This window comes from Procambarus clarkii, chromosome 58 (assembly GCF_040958095.1).
Source record: "Procambarus clarkii isolate CNS0578487 chromosome 58, FALCON_Pclarkii_2.0, whole genome shotgun sequence".
In the NCBI taxonomy this organism is placed as follows: Eukaryota; Metazoa; Arthropoda; class Malacostraca; order Decapoda; family Cambaridae; genus Procambarus; species Procambarus clarkii.
Genome location: NC_091207.1, coordinates 13,444,172 through 13,461,450, shown reverse-complemented (window position 1 = coordinate 13,461,450; position 17,279 = coordinate 13,444,172). Strand labels below are relative to the sequence as shown.

The 17,279-nt window shown below is 53.6% G+C and overlaps 1 protein-coding gene across 1 annotated transcript; it reads right to left on the bottom strand.

Moving 5' to 3' along the window:
* Positions 1 to 400: 400 nt before the first annotated feature.
* Positions 401 to 934, bottom strand: LOC138353565 (NADH-ubiquinone oxidoreductase chain 4-like). The gene has a single exon (XM_069306748.1). The coding sequence runs from the start codon at positions 932 to 934 to the stop codon at positions 401 to 403; it is 534 nt and encodes a 177-aa protein (XP_069162849.1).
* Between the last annotated feature and the right edge of the window lie 16,345 nt (positions 935 to 17,279).

Below are 17,279 nucleotides of genomic sequence, written 5' to 3'. Positions count from 1 at the left end.
GCAGGTACACCAGCAGGTACACCAGCAGGAACACCAGCAGGAACACCAGCAGGTACACCAGCAGGTACACCAGCAAGAACACCAGCAGGAACACCAGCAGGTACACCAGCAGGTACACCAGCAGGAACACCAGCAGGTACACCAGCAGGTACACCAGAAGGTACACCAGCAGGTACACCAGAAGGTACACCAGCAGGTACACCAGCAAGAACACCAGCAGGTACACAAGCAAGAACACCAGCAGGTACACCAGCAGGGACACAAGCAGGTACACCAGCATGTACACAAGAAGGTACACCAGTAGGTACACCAACAGGAACACCAGCAGGTACACTAAGAGGAACACCAGCAGGTACACCAGCAGGTACACCAGCAGCTACACCAGCAGGTACACAAGCAGCTACACCAACAGGTATACCAGCAGGTACACCAGCAGGTACACCAGCAGGTACACCAGAAGGTACACCAGCAGGTACACCAGCAGGTACACAGTCAGGTACAGAAGTAGGTACACCAGAATGTACACCAGCAGGTACACCAGCAGGTACATCAGCAGGTACGCCAGCAGGTACATCAGCAGGTACACCAGCAGGAACACCAGCAGGAACACCAGCAGGTACACCAGCAGGTACACCAGCAGGTACACCAGCAGGAACACCATCAGGTACACCAGCAGGTACATCAGCAGGTACACCACCAGGTACACCAGCAGGTACACAAGCAGGTACACAGTCAGGTACACCAGCAGGTACACCAGCAGGTACACCAGCAGGTACTCCAGCAAGTACACCAGCAGGAACACCAGCAGGTACACCAGCAGGTACACCAGCAGGAACACCATCAGGTACACCAGCAGGTACACCAGCAGGAGCACCAGCAGGTACACCAGCAGGTTCACCAGCAGGTACACCAGCAGATACACCAGCAGGTACATCAGCAGGTACACCAGCAGGTACACCAGCAGGTACACCAGCAGGAGCACCAGCAGGTACACCAGCAGGTACACCAGCAGGTACACCAGCAAGTACACCAGCAGGAACACCAGCAGGTACACCAGCAGGTACTCCAGCAGGTACACCAGCAGGTACACCAGCAGGGACACCAGCAGGTACACCAGCAGGTACACCAGCAGGTACACCAGCAAGTACACCAGCAGGAACACCAGCAGGTACACCAGCAGGTACACAAGCAGGTACTCCAGCAGGTACATCAGCAGGTACACCAGCAGGTACACCAGCAGGTACACCAGCAGGAACACCAGCAGGTACACCAGCAGGTACTCCAGCAGGTACATCAGCAGGTACACCAGCAGGTACACCAGCAGGAACACCAGCAGGTACACCTGCAGATACACCAGCAGGAACACAGTCAGCTACACCAGCAGGAGCACTAGCAGGTACACAAGCAGGTACACAGTCAGCTACACCAGCAGGTACACCAGAAGGTACATCAGCAGGTACACCAGCAGGTACACCAGCAGGAACACAGTCAGCTACACCAGCAGGAGCACTAGCAGGTACACAAGCAGGTACACAGTCAGCTACTCCAGCAGGTACACCAGAAGGTACATCAGCAGGTACACCAGCAGGTACATCAGCAGGTACACCAGCAAGAACACCAGCAGATACACCAGCAGGTACATCACCAGGTACACCAATAACTACACCAGCAGGTACACCAGCAGGTACACCAGCAGGTACACCAGCAGGTACACAAGCAGCTACACCAGCAGGTACACCAGCAGGAACACCAGCAGGTACACCAGCAGATACACCACCAGGTACACCACCAGGTACACAAGCAGGTACACAGTCAGCTACACCAACAGGTACACCAGAATGTACATCAGCAGGTACACCAGCAGGTACATCAGCAGGTACACCAGCAGGAACTCCAGCAGGTACACCAGCAGGTACATCAGCAGGTACACCACCAGGTACACCAGCAGGTACACAAGCAGGTACACAGTCAGCTACACCAGCAGCTACACCAGCAGGTACACCAGCAGGTACACCAGCAGGTACCCCAGAAGGTACACCAGAAGGTACACCAGCAGGTACACCAGCAGGTACACCAGCAGGTACACCAGCAGGTACACCAGCAGGTACACAGTCAGGTACAGAAGTAGGTACACCAGAAGGTACCCCAGCAGGTACACCAGCAGGTACACCAGCAGGTACATCAGCAAGTACACCAGCAGGTACACCAGCAGGTACACCAGCAGGTACACAGTCAGGTACACCAGCAGGAACACCAGCAGGTACACCAGCAGGTACACCAGCAGGAACACCAGCAGGTATACCAGCAGGTACACCAGAAGGTACACCAGCAGGTACACCAGCAGGTACACCAGCAGGAACACCAGCAGGTACACCAGCAGGTACACCAGCAGGTACACAGTCAGGTACAGAAGTAGGTACACCAGAAGGTACCCCAGCAGGTACACCAGCAGGTACACCAGCAGGTACACCAGCAGGTACACAGTCAGGTACAGAAGTAGGTACACCAGAAGGTACCCCAGCAGGTACACCAGCAGGTACACCAGCAGGTCCATCAGCAGGTACATCAGCAGGTACACCAGCAGGTACACCAGCAGGTACACAAGCAGGTACACCAGCAGGAACACCAGCAGATACACCAGCAGGTACATCAGCAGGTACACCAGCAGGTACACCAGCAGGTACACCAGCAGGTACACCAGAAGGTACACCAGCAGGTACACCAGCAGGTACACCAGCAGCTACACAAGCAGGTACATCAGCAGGTACACCAGCAGGTACACCAGCAGGTACACCAGCAGGTACACAAGCAGGTACACAAGCAGGTACACAAGCAGGTACACCAGCAGGTACACCAGCAGGTACACCAGCAGGTACACCAGCAGGTACACCAGCAGGTACACATGCAGGTACACAGTCAGGTACACCAGCAGGAACACCAGCAGGTACACCAGCAGGAACACCAGCAGGTACACCAGCAGGAACACCAGCAGGTACACCAGCAGGAACACCAGCATTTACATCGGCAGGTACATCAGCAGGTACACCAGCAGGTACACCAGCAGGTACACAGTCAGGTACACCAGCAGGTACACAGTCACGTACACCAGCAGGTACACCAGCAGGAACACCAGCAGGTACACCAGCAGGTACACCAGCAGGTACACCAGCAGGAGCACCAGCAGGTACACCAGCAGGTACACCAGCAGGTACTCCAGCAGGTACATCAGCAGGTACACCAGCAGGAACACCAGCAGGTACACCAGCAGATACACCAGCAGGAACACCAGCAGGTACACCAGCAGGAACACCAGAAGCACACCAGCAAGTACACCAACAGGTACACCAACAGGTACACCAACAGGTACACCAGCAAGTACACCAACAGGTACACCAGCAGGTACACCAGCAGGTACACCAGCAGGTACACCAGCAGGTACACAAACAGGTACACCAGCAGGTACACCAGCAGGTACACCAGAAGCACACCAACAGGTACACCAACAGGTACACCAGCAAGTACACCAGCAAGTACACCAACAGGTACACCAACAGGTACACCAGCAGGTACACCAGCAGGTACACAAACAGATACACCAGCAGGTACACCAGAAGTACACCAGCAAGTACACCAACAAGTACACTAGCAGGTACACCAACAGGTTGTCACGTGCAGGTGGGCCGGGGCTCTGCTAGCACTCAGCTGCTAGGGGCTCAAAAGGCCGAATACTCAGCCCCTCTGACTCCCGGGATTCACCGGAGTCTCCTCGGTCACACAGGAGAGGACCAACAATGCCCACCTCCGCAGGTCTTTGCTTCCACCACAAAAGGGGGTGCCACTGATTCACCCTGGAAGCCCTTCAGTCAAACAAGGGGAAACTGCTGTTAACAGTTCCGGCCTAGACCCGTGGAGGAGTGAAGGAAGACTCAGGCTTACCTTATAACAATAACCTCCCTGAATCTTGCCTGCCAAACAAAAGGTTGCAGGAACACCTTTCCCGCCTGTCTTCTCTACTTCTTAACAAGGTCGCCAGCTGGGTTATTATATCTGCACCCCAGCAATGCAGTTCAGTGGGTGTATTATATATTGTTTGTAGCCAGAAGATTGCTACTCCCATAGATCTGCTACTAGACTGTTGGCCCAGGGTACTCTCCCAGGAAGGTCTGTGTGGCTTTACCTCTCTATAACCACTACGTTAATAGTTGCCACCATTCAGGCACTGATACTGATTGGATGGCTAAGGGTACACTTTTATGTAAGTCTGTGCTGTCTTTACCACTCTCCAGGCAATAAGAACTTCTATAGAGAATGTAGTGTTCCCTAGGTGGTACTATGATAACCTTCGTGTATGCTCATAGAGAAATATCATAAATGGAGGCACACTTAAACGCAGTGATAAAATGTGTGAATTTACTGATGCAAATTACATGAACACACACACAATCGCAAGTAATACATGAATATGAAAATAAGGATAATAAGTCTGGAGATCGTCAGCCTCTTCTTCCACCACCTCCAACACTCCTTCAGCTGGGCAGAAAGACAGGAGTCCCACACTCTCTCACAGGAGGGCCTCTTCACCACGTCGGCGCCTCTTCTTCACTGTCCTGCCTTCCATACACACTGTCCCCTCTGACAGTCCTGGACACAAGCTGCCTTGCAGCCTATTCTACTACTAAAGTATTAATATCCTATTGCCACATATAAGTAAATATTGTGGCCTAACTAGCCTACTCACTCAAGGGGTAATGGGAGGGAAAATGATCTACCTTACATTCCTGGCTCATGACACCTGTCCCTCGATGGTGTGAGGTTCCCACGCTTCCTGAGTCGATCCTTGAAGATCCAAGAACGTTCCACAGGTCCTCAGGTCTCGTGGAGCCTTCACGTCGTCGCCGTTCCAATCCCTGAGATTCAGCTACCCCAATCCTGGTTCATCGATAGACGCTGAGCTAATCACTATTTTCCCACTCTCGCCCCTTCCACAAGGCGTTGCTCCTTGTCCTAGGCACGGTGTCGTCCTTCCAAAACCCTCAGTGGATGTGACCCGGTCACAGCTAGGCTTGCCCGCCACACCTTTTCAGGCCCTCAACGTCCAGTGTCGTCGCCGAATATTTTCCAAGTTTGTCACTCTTTTGCTCAAAAATATTGGTTCCTTTTTGCTTCCCAGAAGCGCGGGGTCTCCAATACATCAGATGGGCTGCGATAGCCTGCACTAATCCACTAAGAAAGGCTTGTAGAACCTCAAATCCCTGAGAGCTGACCGAGGTGCATCCTCTCGCTTCCAAGGTCAGGTCGACTCTGACGTTGGCGCCGGCCGGGGCACTCGGTGACGTCACGGCGGGCCCTGATTGGTCGCCCGCGACCTAAGTCGGCCAATCCGCAATCGGCTAGTGTCCCTTCCAAAAGGTCATACCTGCATTAGGGGATACTCTTTCATTTTATAACAGGGCGCCAATTTCCCCTTACTTACAACTTATAATGTAACTTCCTTCCCTTAACTGGCAGCTGGTCTGGTCGCCACATATATCAATAGACTCCCTGAACCTCAGAGAATCAGTAGGGAGAGCTAATATGACTCTTAAAGCAGGCAAACGAAAGAGATAGGAGGGGGCACCGTAACATACCCTTCCCCTTAAAATAAGAGTCATACTGGAAGAGCAGCACTCAAGAGGGCAACCTATACTCTTGCTCCCTCCGTTCCGGAAGTGTCACTCCTCCAGTTGGTGACGTGGCTCGTATCACCTTGCCAGTCACTTGCCTCATTATATCTCCACCTCGCATAGGACCGGGTGTGATGGGTGTTCCCTGAACACCTACTAGAAATCCTCTCTCCGTGGCCACGAGTGTACTCCAACGGCTCGTTACCACTATAAGATTCAGTGCATGCAGCGCCTCCACCGCGTCGTGCACTCCGAGATAGTCTTGCACTTCCACTGCGTCCTACAGGTACTCCACGTTTCCTCTCATGAGCTCCTCTTCGCCAATCTTCTCTCTTCTCGGTTCCTCTTCTCTCATAGGTGCGTTGTCTCCTCACAGTGGCACTTGTCACCAGTACTCCATCCAGCAGCTTCCTCTCTTCCACACTAGGCTTTTGCGATGGCCCAATGCCCCTCTGGTTAAGCTGGCGCCTACCCTGGGTGTACCTATTCCCTGCTTTCTTCATATTACCTTTCCTATACCATTCGCTCCTTCGTTCCCGACGAACATCTTCACTCCTCCATGAGATTCTCTTCCCTGTAGACGTCTTTTTCTGTTCGTGGTTGGGCTCATCCACCTCCCTGTGGCTCACCTCACCACGGTGGTTCATCTTGCACCTACCACTATTCATCTGGCCGGCATAGGGTGCACTGCGTCGTGGCTCCTCCACTCTGCCCCTCACTGCCGTTCGCTCATCCACTGAGCTTACTATATTCACGTTTCTGTGTGGAGGGAGTGCGGTCTGCAGCCTCTTCACCGCCCCAGGCATTTGTACAGCTGTTCCTCGCCACTCCTCCACAGGTATCATAAGGCTTAGTCGGAGGTCCTCGTCGGGGTTTTCCACGACCTCCGACGACCTCTCTGCACTCTCGCCCTCGTTGTCGTCGTCTCTGGCGACGTTATCCCTGGCGAAGTCGGCTTCCTCACTATTATTTGGAGCGACCGATACCTCACCTGGCAGGGTTGTACCGCTGCTTGAAACATAGGCACTCTTGGCCCAATCGGGTTGTATCCTGCCTCCTCCGAGGTCATTACCCAGCACCATCTGTACATGCTCTAGGAGTAATATAGGGGCTACGGCTACTATAGCTTTCTCGACTCCGCAGTCGGCAATCAGCTGTACTTCGTGAAGTGGCAACCTGTATTCCTCCCCCACACTGCGTATCCTCACCACTCCCACAGGTGAATCATTAAATTCCTTGGGGAGAATACTCCTGGTTACTATACTTATGTCAGCACCCATATCTCGAAGAACGGCAACCTCCACTGGGTCTGACTTTCCAAACTTCACGTTGGCCCCGAAAACGAAGGGATGTTCACCCAACTTCATTTCCCAACCATTCACGTTGGGTCCACTATAATATGGGGTGTGAACAAACACTCTCTCCTCTTCCAACATTAGTCCTATATTCCTTTGGTGCTCCTCACACTCGCGGGCACAATGTCCTCTCACACCACAGTTGAAGCATCGGCTGCCTCCCCTGGGCGGCCACTCGCCAGTCCCCCTGGCGGTACCACTTGCAGACGTTCCCTGGGTCCTCCTTGGAGTCCCTGTCGTCGTGTCCGGGACTGCAGCACTTGCTCCCGAGCTAGGTCCACTGCTCACAGCATGGGGCTTCCTCTCCGCGTCCCTTGAGCTCTTGAACCGGGTTACTTCATAGGGTACACTACTCTTGGGAGAGTCCCCACCCGTCCTCGCTCCTCCTGAACTTCTAAGGTTCCCTCCCGACCTGGGGTAAGGCGAGTGTTTGGGTGGCCCCTCCCTCCTGAGATGTAGTGCCTCCTCCAGCATGTCGGCTCGGTCCGCTGCAGCCTTCAGGTCCTTAATACCTGCTTCTCTCACCCTTACTCGCAACTCAGGATGGAGCATCGACATAAACTTCTCCATCACTATCAGTCGTTTGATATCGTCCCCCGACTCCGCTTCCTCCGCCTTCAACCATCGTAGGAATTTCTGTTCCATATCCCTGGCGGTCTCGGCGTAAGTCTTTCCCAACGCTCTCGTACACTCTCTGAACCGCTTCCAGTACATCTCCGGAGTCAGCCGGAATGAGTGGAGCACCGCATTCTTAATCGCGTCGTAACTAGTACACTCCTCTAGGTCCAGCATGTTGTAGGCTTCCCGGGCCTCACCAGTCAACCTGCCCTGGACCAGAGCAGCCCAATCATCTTTCGGCCACTCCTTCAGAGTTGCTATCCGTTCAAAGTGTTCAAAGAACGCCTCAGCTTCTTGTGGTTCGAACGTTGGTAAGTCACGTTCCCTTACCTTGAGGTCATCCCGCCGCGCAGGTAGTGAGGGCAGACCACGCTCAACGCGACGCAATTCGACTTCTTTCTTTGCCTTTATCTCCTCCAGTCGGAGTTGTCTCTCTCCTTCTTCTCGCTGCAGCCGAGCTTCTCGCTCATGCTCCTCTCGCTGTAGCTCAGCTGCACGTTCCTCTCGCTGCAGCTCAGCTGCACGTTCCTCTCGCTGCAGCTGCAGTCGTGCTTCTCTCTCCTCTCGTCGCAGCTGGGCTTCCAGCTGCATCTTCATTATTTCCAGTTGCAGGCTTCTCTTACTACAGCTGGACCTTCCACTGCTCCCATGTTCACTGTGAATTCCCTCCACACTGGTAGGCGCTTGGGGTGGCTCTAGTCGGGACGGTTCACCTTGCGACAGCTCTCCTCGGGACGGCTCCTCTTGAGATGGCTCCTCTCCCGTCGCCTCTTCTCGAGCTGTGAGCTGTGCCATGATCTCTATCCTTCGCTCCGCTACCTTAGTCGTCCTCAACCTGATCCCAAAGTGGTTTGCCACTTGTTGGAGCTGGGCCTTGGTACACTCCTCCAAAATTCTCTCGTCCCTTGTGTCAATAAATTTCTTTACTTTGTCCTCCTCCATCTCTATATCATTGAGCATACACGACAGCACAGACAAGTTAGTAGGCACTAATTTCAACGTTCCAGTCCCTTAGCTGGTTGAGTAGCAGTACCACTGAATTCACTGGCCACACTGTATTTGTACCCTGGCAACACTTGTCTTGAAATTTGGGCCACACTGTAGCTTGATCCACGCTTCCTGGCGACGTTCCCAGTTCTTGGCTACCGGGGTTCGAATCCTGGCAAGGTCACCAGTTCTCTGTCACGTGGGTGGTGGGCCGGGGCTCTGCTAGCACTCAGCTGCTAGGGGCTCAAAAGGCCGAATACTCAGCCCCTCTGACTCCCGGGATTCACCGGAGTCTCCTCGGTCACACAGGAGAGGACCAACAATGCCCACCTCCGCAGGTCTTTGCTTCCACCACAAAAGGGGTGCCACTGATTCACCCTGGAAGCCCTTCAGTCAAACACTGGGAAACTGCTGTTAACAGTTCCGGCCTAGACCCGTGGAGGAGTGAAGGAAGACTCAGGCTTACCTTATAACAATAACCTCCCTGAATCTTGCCTGCCAGACAAAAGGTTGCAGGAACTCCTTTCCCGCCTGTCTTCTCTATCTTCTTCTTAACAAGGTCGCCAGCTGGGTTATTATATCTGCACCCCAGCAATGCAGTTCAGTGGGTGTATTATATATTGTTTGTAGCCAGAAGATTGCTACTCCCATAGATCTGCTACTAGACTGATGGCCCCCCCTCCCCGCTCAGCTCGTTGTCGCCGTGTGGGGGCTTCGTGGGCGGCTGCCGGAGTGTGATGCTCCTTGGGACAGTCCTCTGTCCTTTTCTAGCCTTGTGCTCCTGCTGCCGTCCTCTCCAATTCTGCTGGGCACCTTTTCCTTTTCCTTCTGTTTCGTTTTTCTCCCCCCTCTTCTCCTATCTGCTTGCCGTTTCCTGCCGACCTTTTGCTCGTTCTGGTTCTTCCCTTGGACTTCTTCTATTTTGACGCCCGGGTGCTTGAGGAGGCATACTCATGCACCCGTAGAACTGCAGTACCCGACGTCGAGAGCGAGGGGAACCTTTTATTGTCAATCCCCACTTCGTCACTGAACCCGATCTCGACGGACTGTCGGTTTCTTAAGGTGGCGTTTGTGGGGCGTATACTCACGACGCACCCCTAGGAGGCCCCGACAAGATCGGCGATTGCTTCTTGTTGGGTGTCCTGCCTCTAATTGTGGCTCCATGGTGGGTGTGGGGGCACATTCGTGAATGAATTCTTCTTTTCGTCAAGATGATAACCCCTGTTTCGGCTGCTTCTGGCTTACCTTCTCAGGCTCGTGGGGTGGGCGACCAAGCCCCCGAGTCGGTCCGTATTGGAAGACCGGGCTCTGTAGCCTCTGCTGCATTGGGCCCCGACCTTGCTCCTCCTTTGGCCTCTCTGACTCCTTCCCCTGGCTCCCCTCCCTCCTCTGTGGTTGGGTCGAGCCCCAAGCCCCCAGTGGTGACTACCTCGTCCCCTGGCGCGGCTCCTTCTCTAGTTGTAACTACTGCGCCTTTTAACCCCTCTCTCTCTGGGGGTTCTCAACGCCGTCCTCGTCACGGCCGCCCTCGCTCGATTCCTTCCAGTTCTGCTACCTATCAAGCCTTGTTTGGTCCCGCTTCTTGGGCCAAATATTTTGATCTCCTCCCTCTTGATTCTGCGCCTCCTGACGATTTCTCCCTCCATCGACATCTCATTGATTCCGTGGATGCCTCCATTACTTTCAACCCCACTCGTCTCGGTACACGTGCCGTTGCTGCTCCTTCTCAGGATGCTGCTTCCCGCTTGGCTGCCTTATCCTGCCTTGGCGAGACCCCCGTTCGGGTCTCGAAGAACGCTCAGTTGAATGCCAGTGTTGGCACTATTTTGCTCCCGCCCCATGTTGCGACCGGTGTTCGGGACCTGCGCGACTGCCACGACGATATTCGACATATCCTCGCTGCCCAGGGCCATTCTATTCTCCAGGTGGACACGTTTACTCGTCCCCCTCGTGGTAGTCGCCGTCAACCCCTCCGGGTTGTGAAGATTACCTTTGATGGTAGGACCCTTCCACCCTCTGTCATTCTTGCTGGTGCCAGGTGCTCTGTCCAGGAGTACATTCCTTCTCCTCGGCTCTGCAACAAGTGCTGGAGGTTTGGGCATGGTGCCCTCCGCTGCTCCGGGACTGTCTCTCTCTGTCCTTTGTGTGGTGGCGAAGGTCACTCTAAGTCGGAGTGCACTTCTCCCCAGGCTCGTGGCCTCAACTGCGGTGAGGCCCATCCTACCTTCTCCCGTGCGTGTGTCCATTACAAGCTTGAGGCAGCCGTCCTTAACCTGAAGCACCGGGAGCGTTTATCTTTTCCTGAGGCGAGGCGCCAGGTTCGCCGGCTCCCGCCTTATGCTACTATCTCTTATGCTCGCGTGTTGCGCTCTTCCTCTCCTCGTCCTTCCCGCCTTCCTCAGACTCACAACCGTTTCCGGGCCTTGGACCCTGATGCGCCCACTGCCCCCTCCTCTGTTCCTTTGGGTTCTCTCCCGAAGGATCCTCCTCCTGGTCCTCTGTCTGGGGTTCCCCTTCCTTCTACCCGGTCTGTCGTGTCTTCTGTGTCTTCTTCCTCGTCCCCCTCCGATCCTCCTTCCCATCCTCTTCCTCCATCTATCGGCTCTCCCCACCGCCTTTCGGTGCGGGCGGATGTCCATCGCTTTCCTAACGGCCGTCGTGTGTGCTCTCGTTCGGCTTCTCCTGTTGAGACACTGGAATCCGTTGCCCGGTACGTAGTTGCTGGGACACCGGTCTCTTTAAGTCAGAAGCGTAAGCCTGGCTCCTCTCCTTCCTCTTCCCCGGCGGGTAAGAAGGCTTCGCTTTCTTCCTCAGCTCCTCCTTCTGGCTCTGTTGCTTCTTCCCCTCCCGTTTCAGTGCTTGCGCCCCCTGTTCCTGCTATGGAGGTTTCTTTGGCCCCTGCTTCCCTTTCGGTTGCTGCTCTTGCTGGGGTGCGCTCCCCTCTTTCTACTCCCCCTCCTCCTGCTGCTGTCCTTGACTGCTCCTCTCCGTTGTCTCCTCCTCTTCCTCCTCCTCCTCCTCCTCCGGACCCTGCCCGCCCACCTCTGATCTGTTCTCCCGTTTCCTTCCCTCCGTCTTTGCTCAGTTTACCCATGCCCCCTAACCCTGACTTTGCTGACCCTGATCCCGACCCTGATATTCTTTAACGTGCTCTGTTGCTCTTTCGCCTTTGTTTCTTCCTTGTTCTCTGTTTTTGTCCTTTCTCTTCTCGTCGTTGTCCATTCTTCAATGGAACGTTCGAGGTTATTACGCCAATTTCCTCGAACTCCAACTTCTGATTTCGCGGTTTTCGCCCCTTTGTGTCTGTCTCCAGGAGCCAATGCTTGGTGCTCGTCCTGGTCGTTTTCGTGGCTATTCCTTTCTCTCCCCCCCCCAGCCATTGCTGGGGCTTCTAATTCTTTTGCTCTCTTGATTCGGGCTGATGTTCCCTTTGTTCCTTTACTTTTTCCTTCGCCTCTCCATTGTTCTGCTGCTCGTATCTTTGTGGGGAAATGGTACACAGTTTGTTCCATTTATCTCCCCCTGAGTGTCCCGCTCTCTCTTCCTGATTTGAAACACCTCCTAGACTCCTTGCCGGAGCCTGTGCTCCTGCTGGGTGACTTCAATTGTCGTCATTCTCTTTAGGGTGACGTTCTGACGAATACCCGGGGTCGCCTCCTTGAGCCGTTTCTCCTCTCTTCTTCCCTGTCTCTTCTGAATTCTGGTGAGCCCACTCATTTGGACTCTCGGACTCGCACCCTTTCTTGTCTTGATCTTTCTCTCTGCTCTTCTTCTTTTTACTTAGATTTCACGTGGCAGGTTCTTGATGACCTCCATGGAAGTGATCATTTCCCCATCCTTGTTTCCTTTTTCTCTTTTCGCCCTTCCCTCTCTTTCCCTAGGTGGCAGTTTGCTAAGGCAGACTGGACCCTATTTGCCCTCAGTGCTGCTCTCTCTGACCTCTCCCTTCTGCCTCTCTCTCGCGCTCTCCTCCTTTTTCATGACACTGTCTTCAACGCTGCCCTACGCTCTATTCCTCGCTCTTCCTCTCGGGGTCCACGGAAGTGCGTTCCCTGGTGGAATGCGGACTGTGCTCGGGCTGTCCGCTGTAAGCGTGCAGCCTGGAAGAGGCACCGCCTTAGGCAGACGACCGATTCTTTTCTTTTCTTTCGGAAAGCGAGTGCGGTGGCCCGTAGGACCATCCGTACGGCTAAACGTGAATGTTGGGCATCTTATGTCTCAACAATTACGTCCGAGACCCCTCTGGCCCAGATCTGGAAGCGTATCCGCAAGATAGCGGGGAAGTTCGTTCCCGATGTTTCACCGGTCCTTCACCTCCATGATACTCTTGTGGCGGACCCGTTGCAGGTCGCTTCCGAACTGGGTTCCCACTTATCTTCTGTTAGCTCTGGTCTTCATCTTCCCCAATCTTTCCTTCTTCGTAAACCTGTCCTTGAGTCTCGTCCTTTAGATTTCTGCACTCATCTTCAGCTTCCCTATAATGATCCCTTCTCTCTCTCTGAACTTCGTTCTGCCCTGGCCCTCTGCGGTTCTACGGCGGCGGGCTCCGATGGTATTCATTATGAGATGCTTCGCCATCTCCCTCCGAGCACGTATCAGTATTTACTGAGTCTGTATAATCGGATCTGGGAGTCGTCGTCAGTCCCTGAGGACTGGCTCGAAGCCGTTGTCCTCCCTGTTCGCAAACCGGGGTCTCTGGGTACTTCCCCTAAGGACTTTCGCCCTATTGCTCTCACAAGTTGTGTCTGCAAACTCTTTGAACGTATGGTTAACGTTCGTCTGATGTGGTTCCTGGAACACCATCACCTCCTCTCCCCTTCTCAATTTGGTTTCCGCAAGTGCCGCAGCACGACAGATGTCCTGGTGAACTTGGAGGTCTATATTCGTACTGCTTTTGCTGCGAAGACCTCCGTTGTTGCCGTCTTTTTTGACCTAGAAAAGGCTTACGACACCACTTGGCGTTATCATATCCTATCTCAACTTCATTCTTTTGGCCTTCGTGGTCATCTCCCTCTCTTTCTCCGCAGCTTCCTCTCTCGTCGTTCCTTTCGGGTGCGCCTTGGTACCGCTCTCTCTCCCTCTTTTCAGCAATACGAAGGTGTGCCCCAGGGTAGTGTTCTGAGCACTACTCTTTTTCTGGTTGCCCTCAATGGTCTTCTTTCCTCTCTTCCTTCTGGTGTCTTCTCCGCTCTCTATGTCGATGATCTTACCCTTTGTTGTCAGGGTGATGATTCGCCTCTCCTTCAACGCCGGCTTCAACTTGCGATTGATGCCGTGTCGTCTTGGGCCACAGGTCATGGCTTCAAGTTCTCTACTTCTAAGACTTGTGCCATGACTTTTACGCGGAAACGGGTTGTTCTTCGTCCCTCTTTGTCACTTTATGGTCATCCCCTTGAATACAAAGATTCCGCGAAGCTTTTGGGGTTATTCCTTGACACTCGTTTGTCTTGGTCTCCCCATATCTCTTACCTCCGTGTTGAGTGCTCTAAGGCCCTTACCCTCCTTCGGGTCTTGTCCCATACTTCTTGGGGGGGCAGATAGGCGCACTCTCCTTGCTTTACATTCCTCTCTCGTCCTGTCTAAGCTCGATTATGGTTGCCCTGCTTACTCGTCTGCTTCTCCTTCTACTCTTCGCCGTCTTGATGCTTTGCACCATACTGGGTTGCGCCTCAGTTCTGGTGCCTTTCGTTCGACTCCCATCCTTAGCTTGTATGTTGACACTGGCTTCCTGTCTCTCCAGGACCGCCGTGATCGCTACTGTCTTCGCTATCTTGCGCGGTCCTTGCAACATCCTTCCTCTCGTCTCTGTCGTGCTTTAACTTTTACCCCTCCTGCGGTTCCTGTTCCTCTTCACCACCTCCCTCCTTCTGTCCGGTTATCTCGCCTACAGGATTCTCTCTCCGTTCGTATTTCTGATGTTTCTCCTCGTGTTGTTCCTTCTTTGCCCCCGTGGAGGGTCCCTCTTCCGCGGTTTTGTACTTCCTTGACCCGTGTCACTAAAGCTTTTACCCCTCCTACGGTTCTAAAATGCCTTTTCCTCGAGCACTTTTCTTCTCACTCCCGCTCCGTTTCTGTCTTCACCGATGGGTCTAAGTCAGCGGACGGTGTTGGCTACTCTGTTGTTTTTCCTGATCGCACTTATATGTGTCGCTTGCCTCCGGAGACTAGCATCTTTACAGCGGAACTTTATGCTATTCTCTATGCTCTTCGTCTCCTGCTTTCTCGTTGTCAGTCTTCCTTTGTGGTTGTTGTTGACTCTCGTAGTGCCCTCATGGCTCTCGGGTCCTTTAATCCGGTTCATCCAGTAGTTGTCGAGATCCAGCATTGGCTGTTTCTCGTTCACAGTAAATTTAAGTCGGTTGAGTTTTGTTGGGTTCCCAGCCATATTGGTGTGTCTTTAAATGAGCGTGCGGATGCTGCCGCTAAGGAAGCTGTCCGCTCTTGTCCCATCTCTCGTAAAGGCATTCCGTATTCCGACTTTTACCCGGTTATCCATTCCTCAGTCCTTACCCGTTGGCAGGCTTCTTGGTTGTCTGTTACTGGTAACAAGCTACGTACTCTTAAATGTTGTGTTTCCTCGTGGCCGTCCTCCTTCCACCGTAACCGGCGGTGGGAAACAGCTCTGGCGAGGTTGCGTATTGGCCATACTCGCTTAACCCATGGTCACTTGATGGAGCGCCGCCCTGCTCCTTATTGTCCTAGTTGCATTGTCCCTCTTACGGTCGTGCATGTCCTTCTTGAATGTCCTGACTTCCAGGACGAGCGTGTGTCTTGCTTTCCGACCGCCCCTCGCGGTCACCTGTCCCTCGATAAAATTCTTGGTGACTCGGATACTTTTGATATCGTTCGCCTTATGCGTTTTTGTTCTCGTATTGGCATCCTTGGTGATATTTAGCGCCCTCTGATTATTTTGCGTATTTGATGGTGCTACATAGCCTTCCCGGTTTAGTGCCTTCTTTTGATAATTACTTACTTACTAGACTGATGGTCCAGGGTACTCTCCCAGGAAGGTCTGTGTGGCTTTACCTCTCTATAGCCACTACGTTAATAGTTGCCACCATTCAGGCACTGATACTGATCGGATGGCTAAGGGTACACTTTTATGTAAGTCTGTGCTGTCTTTACCACTCTCCAGGCAATAAGAACTTCTATAGAGAACGTAGTGTTCCCTAAGTGGTACTATGATAACCTTCGTGTATGCTCATAGAGAAATATTATAAATGGAGGCACACTTAAACACAGTGATAAAATGTGTGAATTTACTGATGCAAATTACATGAACACACACACAATCGCAAGTAATACATGAATATAAAAATAAGGATAATAAGTCTGGAGATACGTCAGCCTCTTCTTCCACCACCTCCAACACTCCTTCAGCTGGGCAGAGAGACAGGAGTCCCACACTCTCTCACAGGAGGGCCTCTTCACCACGTCGGCGCCTCTTCTTCACTGTCCTGCCATCCATACACACTGTCCCCTCTGACAGTCCTGGACACAAGCTGCCTTGCAGCCTATTCTACTACTAAAGTATTAATGTCCTATTGCCACATACATAAGTGAATATTGTGGCCTATCTAGCCTACTCACTCAAGGGGTAATGGGAGGGAAAATGATCTACCTTACATTCCTAGCTCACGACGCCTGTCCCTCGATGGTGTGAGGTTCCCACGCTTCCTGAGTCGATCCTTGACGATCCAGGAACGTTCCACAGGTCCTCAGGTGTCGTGGAGATTTCGCGTCGTCGCCGTTCCAATCCCTGAGATTCAGCTACCCCAATCCTGGTTCATCGATAGGCGCTGAGCTAATCACTATTTTCCCACACTCGCCCCTTCCACAAGGCGTTGCTCCTTGTCCTAGGCACGGTGTCCTCCATGATGCCCCTCCATGATGCCCCTCCATGATGGCCCTCCATGATGGCCCTCCATGATGGCCCTCCATGATGGCCCTCCATAATGGCCCTCCATGATGCCCCTCCATGATGGCCCTCCACGATGGCCCTCCATGATGGCCCTCCATAATGGCCGTCCATGATGGCCCTCCATGATGCCCCTCCTTGATGGCCCTCCATGATGGCCCTCCATGATGGCCCCCCCCCATGATGGCCCTCCATGATGGCCCTCCATGATGGCCCCCCATGATGGCCCCCCATGATGGCCCTCCATGATGGCCCCCCCCATGATGGCCCTCCATGATGGCCCTCCATGATGGCCCCCCCATGATAGCCCCCCATGATGGCCCTCCTTGATGGTCCTCCATGATGGTCCTCCATGATGGCCCCCCCCCATGATGGCCCTCCATGATGGCCCTCCATGATGGCCCCCCCACATGATGGCCCTCCATGATGGCCCCCCCACATGATGGCCCTCCATGATGGCCCTCCATGATGGCCCTCCATGATGGCCCCCCCATGATGGCCCTCCATAATGGCCCTCCATGATGCCCCCCCATGATGGCCCTTTACGATGGCCCTCCATGATGGCCCTCCGTAATGGCCCTCCATGATGGCCCTCCACGATGGTCCTCCATGATGGCCCTCCATAATGGCCCTCCATGACGGCCCTCCATGATGGCCCTCCATGATGCCCCCCCATGATGGCCCTCCACGATGGCCCTCCATGATGGCCCTCCATGATGGCCCTCCATGATGGCCCTC